This window comes from Hordeum vulgare, chromosome 1H (genome assembly GCF_904849725.1).
Source record: "Hordeum vulgare subsp. vulgare chromosome 1H, MorexV3_pseudomolecules_assembly, whole genome shotgun sequence".
Classification (NCBI taxonomy): Eukaryota; Viridiplantae; Streptophyta; class Magnoliopsida; order Poales; family Poaceae; genus Hordeum; species Hordeum vulgare.
This window is the reverse complement of record NC_058518.1, coordinates 35,123,563-35,136,074: the sequence shown is the minus strand read 5'-3', so window position 1 is coordinate 35,136,074 and position 12,512 is coordinate 35,123,563. Positions and strand designations below refer to the sequence as shown.

The 12,512-nt window shown below is 45.5% G+C and overlaps 1 protein-coding gene across 1 annotated transcript; it reads right to left on the bottom strand.

The window, feature by feature from the left end:
- Positions 1–7,352: 7,352 nt before the first annotated feature.
- LOC123406546 (protein IQ-DOMAIN 2-like) lies at positions 7,353–11,278 on the bottom strand. Its single transcript, XM_045099919.1, has 5 exons — positions 10,826–11,278; positions 10,020–10,334; positions 8,823–9,038; positions 8,475–8,594; positions 7,353–8,378 (listed from the first exon to the last, which is right to left on the bottom strand). Exons 1-5 carry the CDS (start codon positions 10,898–10,900, stop codon positions 7,650–7,652), a joined length of 1,455 nt encoding a protein of 484 aa, XP_044955854.1. The 5' UTR covers positions 10,901–11,278; the 3' UTR covers positions 7,353–7,649.
- Between the last annotated feature and the right edge of the window lie 1,234 nt (positions 11,279–12,512).

The window sequence follows — 12,512 nt, the reverse complement described above, 5'->3', positions numbered from 1 at the left end:
AAAGCATTTGGGTTTATACAAGTGGTTGGAGAATCTTGTATTTACAAGAAAGTGAGTGGGAGCTCTGTGGCGTTTCTAATATTATATGTGGATGACATATTACTGATTGGAAACAACGTAGAGTTTTTAGAGAGCATAAAGGATTACTTGAATAAAAGTTTCTCTATGAAGGACCTAGGAGAAGCTGCTTACATTCTAGGCATTAAGATCTATAGGGATAGATCAAAACGCCTGATAGGACTTTCACAAAGCACATACCTTGATAAAGTTTTGAAGAGGTTCAAAATGGAACAGTCCAAGAAAGGGTTCTTGCCAGTTCTACAAGGTACGAGATTGAGTAAGACTCAGTGCCCAGCAACTGATGAAGATAGAGAGCATATGCGCTCCGTCCCCTATGCTTCAGCCATAGGTTCTATCATGTATGCGATGTTGTGCACTAGACCGGATGTTAGCCTGGCCATAAGTATGGCAGGTAGGTTCCAGAGTAATCCGGGAGTGCACTGGACAGCGGTCAAGAATATCCTGAAGTACCTGAAAAGGACTAAGGAGATGTTTCTCGTGTATGGAGGTGACGAAGAGCTCGCCGTAAAAGGTTACGTCGATGCAAGCTTTGACACAGATCCGGACGACTCTAAGTCGCAAACCGGATACGTATTTATTCTTAATGGGGGTGCAGTAAGCTGGTGCAGTTCCAAGCAAAGCATCGTAGCAGATTCTACATGTGAAGCGGAGTACATGGCTGCCTCGGAGGCGGCTAAGGAGGGTGTCCGGATGAAGCAGTTCATGACGGATCTTAGAGTGGTGCCGAGCGCACTGAATCCAATAACCTTGTTCTGTGACAACACTGGTGCCATTGCCTTAGCAAAGGAACCGCGGTTTCACAAGAAGACCAGACACATCAAACGACGCTTCAACCTCATCCGCGACTACGTCGAGGGAGAGGACGTGAATATATGCAAAGTGCACACGGATCTGAATGTAGCGGACCCGCTGACTAAACCTCTTCCCTGGCCAAAGCATGATCAACACCAGAACTGTATGGGTGTTAGATTTATTACAATGTAATTCACATGGTGATGTGAGGGCTAGATTATTGACTCTAGTGCAAGTGGGAGACTGTTGGAATTATGCCCTAGAGGCAATAATAAATATAGTTATTATTATAATTCATGTATCAAGATAATCGTTTATTATCCATGCTATAATTGTATTGAATGAAGACTCATTTACATGTGTGGATACATAGACAAAACACCGTCCCTAGCAAGCCTCTAGTTGGCTAGCCAGTTGATCAAAGATAGTCAGTGTCTTCTGATTATGAACAAGGTGTTGTTTCTTGATAACTTGATCACGTCATTAGGAGAATCACGTGATGGACTAGACCCAAACTAATAGACGTAGCATGTTGATCGTGTCATTTTGTTGCTACTGTTTTCCGTGTGTCAAGTATTTATTCCTATGACCGTGAGATCATATAACTCACTGACACCGGAGGAATGCTTTGTGTGTATCAAACGTCGCAACGTAACTGGGTGACTATAAAGATGCTCTACAGGTATCTCCGAAGGTGTTAGTTGAGTTAGTATGGATCAAGACTGGGATTTGTCACTCCGTGTGAACAGAGAGGTATCTCGGGGCCCACTCGGTAATACAACATCACACACAAGCCTTGCAAGCAATGTAACTTAGTGTAAGTTGCGGGATCTTGTATTACGGAACGAGTAAAGAGACTTGCCGGTAAACGAGATTGAAATAGGTATACGGATACTGACGATCGAATCTCGGGCAAGTAACATACCGAAGGACAAAGGGAATGACATACGGGATTATATGAATCCTTGGCACTGAGGTTCAAACGATAATATCTTCGTAGAATATGTAGGATCCAATATGGGCATCCAGGTCCCGCTATTGGATATTGACTGAGGAGTCTCTCGGGTCATGTCTACATAGTTCTCGAACCCGCAGGGTCTGCACACTTAAGGTTCGACGTTGTTTTATGCGTATTTGAGTTATATGGTTGGTTACCGAATGTTGTTCGGAGTCCCGGATGAGATCATGGACGTCACGAGGGTTACCGGAATAGTCCAGAAACGAAGATTGATATATAGGATGACCTCATTTGATTACCGGAAGGTTTTCGGAGTTACCGGGAATGTACCGGGAATGACGAATGGGTTCCGGGAGTTCACCGGGGGGGCAACCTACCCCGGGGAAGCCCATAGGCCTTGAGGGTGGCACACCAGCCCTTAGTGGGCTGGTGGGACAGCCCAAAAGGGCTCTATGCGCCAAGAAGAGAAAATCAAGAGAAAAGAAAAAAAAGGAGGAGGTGGGAAGGAAGGGGGACTCCCTCCCACCAAACCAAGTCCAACTCGGTTTGGGGGGGGGAGTCCTCCCCCCTTGGACTCGGCCGACCCCCTTGGGGCTCCTTGAGCCCCAAGGCAAGGTCCCCTCCCTCCCACCTATATATACGGAGGTTTTAGGGCTGATTTGTGACGACTTTTCCACGGCAGCCCGACCACATACCTCCACGGTTTTTCCTCTAGATCGCGTTTCTGCGGAGCTCGGGCGAAGCCCTGCTGAGACAAGGTCATCACCAACCTCCGGAGCGCCGTCACGCTGCCAGAGAACTCTTCTACCTCTCCGTCTCTCTTGCTGGATCAAGAAGGCCGAGATCATCGTCGAGCTGTACGTGTGCTGAACGCGGAGGTGCCGTCCGTTCGGTACTAGATCATGGGACTGATCGCGGGATTGTTCGTGGGGCGGATCGAGGGACGTGAGGACGTTCCACTACATCAACCGCGTTCACTAACGCTTCTGCTGTACGATCTACAAGGGTACGTAGATCACTCATCCCCTCTCGTAGATGGACATCACCATGATAGGTCTTCGTGCGCGTAGGAAAATTTTTGTTTCCCATGCGACGTTCACCAACAAAAATGTCCATGGGTCAAACCCCGTCCCGCGAAAGTCAAAGGCCTAGATCCTTCCGATCAAGAGTGTCAGGGTTAGACGGGACGGGGTACTTGGGGGTAGTAATGCCGCCACGTCTTGCGTTGGGCCCTCTTACACGTTTGGAAGAGTGGTGGCATGTGCAAGCAACCGGCAGCGGCTTCGTAGTGTGACCCCCCTCACGGACGTAGCTGTCGTCATCACAGGGAGGGTGGAAACGTCCTCATAGGGGAGACACGGAGGGAATCTTGCGGTGGATTGGGCCCAGACCTTGAGCCGAAGTGTACCTATGGTCTGGCCTATGACACCGAGGTGAAAATGTCCATGGGTCAAACCCTTCCCGCGAAAGTCAAAGGCCTAGATCTGTCCGGTCAACGATGTGAGGGTTAGACGGGACGTGGTACTTGGGGGATAGCAATGCCGCCACGTCTTGTGTTGGACCCTCTTACACGTCTGGACGTGTGGTGGCATGTGCAAGCAACCGGTACGCAGCTCCGTAGTGTGACCCCCTCACGGACGTAGCTGCCGCCGTCACACGGAGGGTGGAAGTAAAGTTACAATTTACAGCCAAGATTCACTAGTCAAGTATGAAACTCGTGTCGATACATCTTTGGGCATTGTAAATTATCTAGCATTGCAAGGTGAACCATTTCGTGGACATGATGAATCCAGTTCTTCTTTGAACAAGGGGAATTTTTTAGAGTTGCTTGATTGGGTCAAAGAAAGAATTCCAGAAGTGAAGGTTGCATTTGGTGAGTTATGTCCTAAAAATGCCAAAATGACTTCCGGGACAATTCAAAAAGACCTTGTCAAACATTGTGCAAATGCAGTCACCAAAGTAATCAAAGAAGAGATGGGTGACTGCCTTTTCTCTATTCTTATTGACGAGTGTCGTGATATATCAGTGAAAGAACAAATGGTCGTGGTTATCAGGTATGTATAATGTATTGAAGAATGTTAAGTGTCTATGTGTTTTTTCCTTCTGTTATATGTAGAGTAGGTTAACTAATTTTATGATTGTCTACTTCTACAGGTATTTGAGCAAAAAAGGAGAGACCATTGAAAGATTTTTGGCTATTAAGCATGTTCCAGACACAACATCTGTTTCTTTGAAGAAGGCATTGTTGGAGGTTTTTGCTAAACACGGTTTAGTTGTTGCAAGACTACGAGGGCAAGGTTATGATGGGGCATCTAATATGAAAGGAGAATTCAATGGACTTCAGAAGTTAATTCGAGATGAGAACCCATATGCTTTCTATATCCACTGCTTTGCCCACCAACTGCAGTTGGTAGTTGTTGCTGTTTCGAGATGTTGCAAGGGTGTTGAGGATTTTTTTTGAATATGTGACCATGATTGCCAATCTTAGTACTTCATCTTGCAAGAGGAAGGATAAATTGCTTGACAAGCAAAAGGAAGTTCTTTTGGATAAGATTGAGAGAGGTGAGATGACCACAGGAAGAGGGAGAAATCAGGAAACATCCTTAGTCAGACCTGGAGGCACGAGATGGGGATCTCATTACACAACCTTATCTCGCATTGAATCAATGTGGGATGCAGTCATAGAAGTTTTGGGCATTGTTGAGGATGATGTGTGTGTTCCATGTAGGACAGGAGGTTTGGTTCATCAAATGGAAACTTTTAGCTTTGTGTTCATCCTGAAGATGATGTTAAAAATCCTTCGTATCACAAATGATTTATCTCTTCTATTGCAAAAAAAGGATCAAAATGTTGTTCAGGTATGTGATGGATCATGTTAGATGTATGTAGTATGGTTGATATATTTAGTTCATGTCAGCATACATGCATCTAAAATTGTAATTATCTCATTTCATGCAATGTCATTGGTTACGGATGTGAGAACACGTTTGATCAACTTGAGAAATGATGGTTGGCAGCCACTATTGGAAGATGTCAAAGCCTTTTGCACCAAAAACGACATTCCAATACCAAATATGGATGACATCTTTACAAAGTGGGGTAAATCAAGAAAAGGTGGACGAAACAATGTCACAACTGATCATTTTTTCGTGTGGACACTTTCTATGCTGCTATAGACTCCATCACCACAGAGTTCGATCATCGTTTTAATGAGGTATCTTCAGAGCTGCTCCAGAACTTCTCTTGTCTTGACCCAAGAAACTCCTTTTCTAGGTTCAACCTGCATAAGCTTGCTAGACTCACAGAGATTTACCATGATGATTTCTCTGTTTATGAACGTGAACATATAGAAGATAACCTTGATCTATTCATTATCCATATGAGAAGAATTGAAGACTTTAGATCTTGTCATGATATTGCAAGCCTAGCTAAAATGATGGTTGAACTTGAAAGGCATGTCGTGTTTCCTACTGTTTATCGCCTCATTGAGTTGGCATTGTTACTACTGGTAGCGACGGCAACAGTTGAAAGGGCCTTCTCATCAATGAAAATCATCAAAACTGAGTTGCACAGCAAGATGACAGATGGTTGGCTTAATGATTTAATGGTTTGTTATATTGAGCGAGAGATCTTCAAAAGTATTGATCTTGGTAAAATTAAGGCAGATTTTCAGAGTGAGGGTAGGGCATTGCCATTACCTGGGTCTTCTAGACGTCATTGAAAGCTTCATTATCGGTATGTTTAGGTTGTTTTTCTATTGATGAAACATGTCTACATTTTTATTGTATTTGGTTTTCATTTGTAATGTGTATTGACTCTTTCGATTTGCATTAAAAGAATTCTTTCCTTAAGACTTGGCCACACCTTAAATTTTTTTCGTCCTCCGCCTCTCGAAGCGGCCACGTCATCTCGTACGTTAGAGCCAACAAGTACAAATTCAGGAGTTCTTTGATGTCTAGGGCTGAGATACTCTTGTTTCGTTTCCTGTGAAAGACAAATGATTTTGTGCAAATTATCTGTCTGGTTGGTGTTGTCAAAAAAATTGGGTAAGACACATATCCTCTTCTTATACCCTTTCTGCAGTCTGAATCAAATCAGAAGAGTTAAAACACAAATCTGGCCTGGGAGTGTTCAATTTTCTTGCATTGGCAACGAGTTGTCGAGATCAAAAAACTCGACTAAGACTCTGTTTTTCACTTGATTGCTCTTGACATGGTAATGCATAAGCGTGCTTTTGCACCCAAAGAGTGTGTGCAACTCGATGACACTAACCTGTTTCAAACCTCAAGAGCCCCCCCTGCACTTCGTTTGATCATGTCGAAATATGTACTGCATCATCAACACTGATATCTCCATCATTTATTTGTTAAACAGGCTGTGGGAAGGAATCCACGCAGAGGAGAGGACCTCTCGTACGCAAGGGACCAGTTCATACCGATATGGAGGTCGGTGCTGAGCGCGCGGTTTATCACGAGGTTCATTCCATCCTATTTGCCGAAGGAAGAGTTTGCAGCTCTTCATCCTCAGACTCAAATCCAGCTTGGATTCTTGGAGAGAAGGTATATTTTCTGCAATCCGTTCTCTGCAAGAAACGGCCGATCAACCAGAAGGCGATTTTGGACCACCGCGTCAACTCTCCTGAAGACGCTGAAGCGCGTGTGACGACTGAGCACTGGCGAGAAGGTATAATTGTTTTAGTTGTTAGTTGAAGCTTCTGAACATAGATGAGAATGGAAGGAGTTAAGGCACCCGATCATTCCCCCAGAAGATTTCAGTTATCTATTTCGATGTTGGGGATCGTTAGCATGAACTGAACTAATGCTTGATAGATTGTGTTTCAGCCATGAATGCTTGATCAATTGCCATGATCAGTGATGGAACTCTGTTTGGATTTCTTGGCTAGATTCACATGTCACTCTCTGTCTAAAACTGGTGTTAGTTGTTTAAGAAGTGGAAATATGAGAGTGTTTCTGAGGCCTGTCATGGACCTGATAAGGTGTGAAACATATGCCATATTGTAGCTTGAACCTTGACTCTATTTACTAATTAACTGAGCTCAACGGTAGTATTGCCATTCTGCCACCAGTTTGGGGTTCAATTGCGGAGAACAAAATTAAGGCAAAAATACTTCTTACTGAACAACTTTTTTATTTCATTTATGTGCAGGCCCCCATGAACAGAATTTTACACGAAAGTTTGCATGGTTACAGTGTATTTCTACATAGATAAGGGAGAATGTCTTTGTCACTTCCAAATGCACTTCCAAAGAAATCGTGATAGATGATTTTAACTGGATGCTGGGCAATTGCCCTAATAAGAAAGGCGACATAATTAAAGGTAGCTAGCATGGCCGACACCAGCCATGGTGAGAGCATGGCCACCACCAACCATTGTTTTATTTATTTATTTTGTGCATGCATAGCCCAGTGAACAAAACCACTAATTTGACCAGCCACTTGGGTAGACAGTAAGATGGAAGACAGGGTACTTATTGGGGCAGAGTGCTACATTGACAAGTTCATTGGAGTAAGGCATGGAAGAAATATATTGCTCGCATAAATAGAAGACCTGTGTTGTGTACATACAAACAACAAACCCCATATGGTTTTACACAAGCAACAAATGAAATGGACATGGACCGACAGATGACACCGAGAGTCTTCTCCTAATAAAGCTGACAATGTAGTCACAACAATTAATTTGATGAAAGCAAAATGCAACAATTCAATAACTTTTTAACCTTTGTTCCTGGGTGTGAAATATGTATATCCATAGCCCCGTCTCGGCACTCTTATGAGTTGCTCCTTTGTTTCAGCTTTCAACCATTGATCGCCAGGGCCTCTGGCTGCGGTGTCACAGCGATGTCCTTCACCATGCTCTCCACCTTTGGAGGGCCAGAATGCCGCCTCATTGGCGAGGGGGGCGCCCCTCCTGCTGGGAAGGACAGCCTCTTCTTGGCTGACCCAATACTAACAGAGCCTCCTTTCTCTGGTGTCGTCTCTGCACTATCGATCAGTGGCGACCCCTGAAGGCGGGACTTGGCCCTGGCGGATTTTGTGGCGGCCATGTAGCTTGGGACTGACGGAGAGCTGGCGAGGCTCTCATCATCCCGCACCGTCGAGGTGGCTATGCTGTGCCGCCTGGGTCGCTCGGACTGCACACTGAGCACACTCCTTGCGTCGTCGTCCACCTGTGAAAGCCCATTCTTCGGTGTAGCAGGTTTCTTCTTCACAACTATTGGTGTCACTTTGGCAGTGGGTGTAGAAGGGGATAGCCGGGAGGCTGGGCGGGTCAGCTTTGGAGTCGTCGGTGACGACTTATCTGGCTTGGAGCCCCTACGATTAAAGGCTTTAGTGATCTCACCCTCCCCAAGGTTCAAACTCATGCTCTTCACTGATCCCTGGTCAATGTTGCTTTCCTTGCCGGTTCCAGTGCGGCCGGCCTCAGAAGGCTTTGCTGCCATCCAGCGCTCCAGCCAGCTCCAGCCCCAGTGTGGGTTGTTTGGGTCTACAAACATTGGGTTGGAGGACCTTGAACTGCTCTTCCACTGCATAGTACAAATTTTGAAGCATTTTAAGAAATGACATAGTCAAATGAGATGAAACAAAATTGGCATCTATTTTTAAGAATCAGGAAGGCCTACCTGATGGGAAAACGCGTATGCGAGCGCTCTCTCTCTTCTTATCGCAGCCTCCTGCCTGCTTATTAGACTTGCTTCGATCTTCTCTTTGGATTGGGTGGTGTCATCCCAGTGCTCCCCCATCTGGTACAATAAAAAAAAGAATATGCTTAATGCATTTGAAAGATGTAATTGCCTGCGACGGCGAAATTTGGAGAAAAAGGAGAAAGCGATACTTCTGTAAACTGGAGTTCTCATCAAGCAAAATTATTTCATGAAATAACTAAAACCAGTAGATGCCCTGGCAAGTTGAGTGGACAACAGTAGCACACAAAGCATTTTTGCTGAAGGCTTTTGAGATGATTTGCCTACCCTCAAACTGTCCAATTCTTGTTTCAGCAGGAGCTGGCGCTGGAGGGCTTGGTTCTCCTCAGACATCTTCAGCCTTCTTGAACGTATCTGTGACTGCACCCGTGCGAGAGTCTGCATACAACGCAGTGTGCTTGCAGCTTGACGCTTAACCGAATTACCCTCGACCAATGACTTCAATCTAACAAGGCCCCTCAAGGCTCGTAATGCCCTCCTAGCCTGCATTATTGCAATGAAAGAAACACTCTCAGAATATGCATAGCAAGCCTTGTTCAGGGGGAGAATGTATAATGGAAGAAAAACAAAATACTGTTCAGCAAATAAAAACTTCACAGAATTTGCTGTCGTGTTTCCGGAATGGAACTATAAAGTCAAGTTCAAGCCATGCTACCTTTCTATCAAGGCTACACCACAAAGCAAGACAGACAATCCCATCAGCATCAAAAATTGATTAAAAAATCAAATGAATAATGAAAGGTGGTTGCCACCAACTGCCAGATGTACATGGATTATTCTGTCATATTTGGCAAGATATTTTTGTAGGCCTTCTCAACAGCATATACAGAGTAAATGAACATTAGTGAGTACTCCCTCCGTCCCAAAATAAGTGACTCTACTTTGTACTAAAGTTAGTACAAAACTGAGTCATTTTTTAGTCACTTATTTTGGGACGGAGGAAGTAAATCATAAGGGGTGATGAGTGCTTTTAAGGAGTAAGAGAGGATTGGTTTGTCGAAAAAAGAATAACAGAGGATTCTGATAGGCAAGAATAATGGCTTGTTGAACCATAAATGTTGATTTACCATGCAAAAAAATGAGAGCAGAACAGAGGAACTGTAAGTAGCTAAGATATTTCACCAAGCGGACTCAATTGAAATTAAAAAGCAACTGACCAAGTTGGTGAGCTGATAATACCTAATCCTCAGGCATTTGCTTGCATGTTCAGGCATGTTCGTAAAGAGACATAATCATAAACAATACAAGAGTTTTTCTTCCAAAGTTCTAAAAATGCCAAGAATGGATCAGCGGCCATCAGAAAATAAAACACCTGATGCAACCATGTTTAATCTTTAATCTTTGAAAATTTCATGACGTGGTTAGAATGAAACCAGCCATTTAAGTAACCCAACTGTCACAATGAGCTCTGCAAACATTCCAAATGGCATGAAATTGCTAATTCAAGAGCTGATGTCAAATTACCAGGTATCCCCTGAAGGCGGTCTGGATCTTGATTGCAGCGAGCTCTTCCCTCGACACACCAGGTGGCAATGCCGCCGACGTCTGAGCAGGAGCATCAGGGGCTGCCTCCACGGTCACATGCTTGCTCTGCTCCTGCTCCTGCTCCAGCTCCAGCTCCAGCTCCAGCTCCACATCACGGACCTGAACCTCCTCAGTTTGGTGCGGAGAAGGAACTGCGGGAGGGGGCGGCGGCATCGAAACATTGACTTCCAAGGAAGTAGAAGGTGTAAGATCTGGTGGGCTGGGGTCTCTTGCAGCCAGTTTCTTCCTCAGTTTCTGTGCATTTGAAAGGCAAAGCTTGGGTTGTCATCACAATTCGGTCCAAATTATAGTCCTATGATAACACAATCACAAGCGCAAAGACAGTAATTTTATCACAGACATGTGAAATTACTGGACAATCCAATTGTATGTGGAAAGATGGCATCCAAACATTGACAGCCCAACTGAAACCATCACCATGAATGGACAGGCTATCAAAACTAGTACTGCTAGCAAGAAATCCCTGCAATAAATTGCTGGCGTGAACAAACAATACTGGGCTAATCTCAAGATTTTTTACCTAAGAAAGGCTCAGACCAAATTAAGCCGAACCGTTTGCAATTAATTCAAGGAGGAAACTGCCAAATCCTGATCAGACCCACAACAGGCTTAAAACAGCTCCGTAGTAAAATTAAAATCTGAGGAAATCCAGCGCAACAACTCCACGAATAAGCAAGAGAGGATAGATAACCCCAAGCGAGAGCCGCCGCAAATAAATTAATTACCTCCTCCTTCTTCTCCTTGGACTCCGGGCTGAACACCTTCTTGACGGCGCCCAGCCACTTGCCCTTCTTCCCCATGGCCGCCCCGACAAACTCTCACCGGCGGGAAGAGAATGAGCACCGGCCGGTCAGTCAGATCTGCGCCTCCCCCAGATCTATCACTCGCTGCCTATCTATCCACGGGGCGGGGCGGGGCGGGGCGGGGCGGATGCCGCGGCGGCAAGGCAAGCGCGCGCAGGAAAGGCCGCGGCTTTACTATCGCTGCGGTGTGCAGGGGAGCCACCGAATGGATCTTTCTGCGGAAGCAAGGTGGGGAGGGCGGGCGGTGGCGAGCCAATGCACTTCCTCTCGCGGTGCGGTGGGGTGCGGTGCGGTGGCGAGCGGCAACTAACGGAAAGGGAAGGGGAGGTGAGGTGTGTCAGGTTGGCGTGAGAGGACGGCTGAATTGCTGCGGGTATATCTGCGGGGATGGCATCATGTGGGAGGGAGGTGTTGGAGCGGGGTTGGAGGGGGGTTGGAGCTGGCTGGAGGTGGAGGTGGCGGCCGGTAGGACTGACAGGAGGGCACAGCGCGGAGGTGAGAGGGAGCTGGAGTGGTGAGAGAGAGAGAGACTGAGGGTGAGGGATGGTGGCCGTGTGCACTTGCTTGGTGCCCGTGGGATGGGATGCTCTCTCTTTGATTGTGGGTTTGGGGGTTGGACAGGTTGGAGACAGAAGGGGAAACGAATTGATGTGGGAGTGGAATCTCCACTTGGTGTTGTTTATGTTTTCGGATTGGGTGCTTGGGTGTGTGTTTTTGTGGTATTCTTGGATGTGCTTTAATGTTGATAGGATCGGCTGTTCAGCTCGATGAGTCACTAGAAGATACTAGTACTAAGAGCAACGATTCAAACGGACAGCAATTTCGTTCGTTTTTTTGTTTGTTTGGGTCGACCGTCCGTCCGGTGTCGGTCCTGTTTTAGATGTGGGTCGACAGTGCGTCCAACATGTCGACCCATATGTACCTGCGTGACCGGCTGACCATCCTATTTTGCACGAATTTGCATAGTTTGAATCAAATAACATAATTTGAACCGAATAAAATAGCATAGCTATTACAAGCTGAATAAAAATAACATAGTTCTCATATAGTTTTGCAGACGAATAAAAGAAGATAAATTTATTGATTGACAATATGAGCTCACATATGCTCAACAAAATCATTTTGCAGATGCACGTGAGTTTTTCAATCACGCATGTCTTGATGAAATTGGATGAATTGTTCAAACGTTGCCGCTCCTCCATGCTCATGCACAACATTCTCACCCTGAAACTTAAACCCTTGATCGTACAGACGTTCCGGGCGCTCGTCTTGTACGATCATATTATGCATGATCACACAAGCAGTCATCACCTTCCACAGTTTCTGCGTGCTCTAGGTATTAGCAGGATACCGAACGATGCTCCATCGAGATTGCAAAACACCAAACGCACGCTTGACATCCTTCCTAACACTCTCTTGCTCTTGGGCAAATCTTTTCCTCTTCTATCCGATAGGGTTGGGTATTGACTTGACAATAGTGGTACACTGAGGATAGATACCGTCATCCAGGTAGTATCATTTGTCGTAGTTGTGGTCGTTGACAGTAAAGTTCACCAGTGTGCTGTTGCCTTTGGCAAGCCTAGCAAACACCGGCGAGCGCTGAAGCACG

Coding starts and splice junctions, on each gene's coding strand:
- LOC123406546 (XM_045099919.1), bottom strand. CDS start 10,900: ATGGGGAAGAAGGGCAAGTGGCTGGGCGCCGTCAAGAAGGTGTTCAGC. Junction 10,335..10,825: donor CCAAGGAGAAGAAGGAGGAG/GTAATTAATTTA, acceptor TCAAATGCACAG/AAACTGAGGAAGAAACTGGC. Junction 9,039..10,019: donor CCGCCTTCAGGGGATACCTG/GTAATTTGACAT, acceptor GCAATAATGCAG/GCTAGGAGGGCATTACGAGC.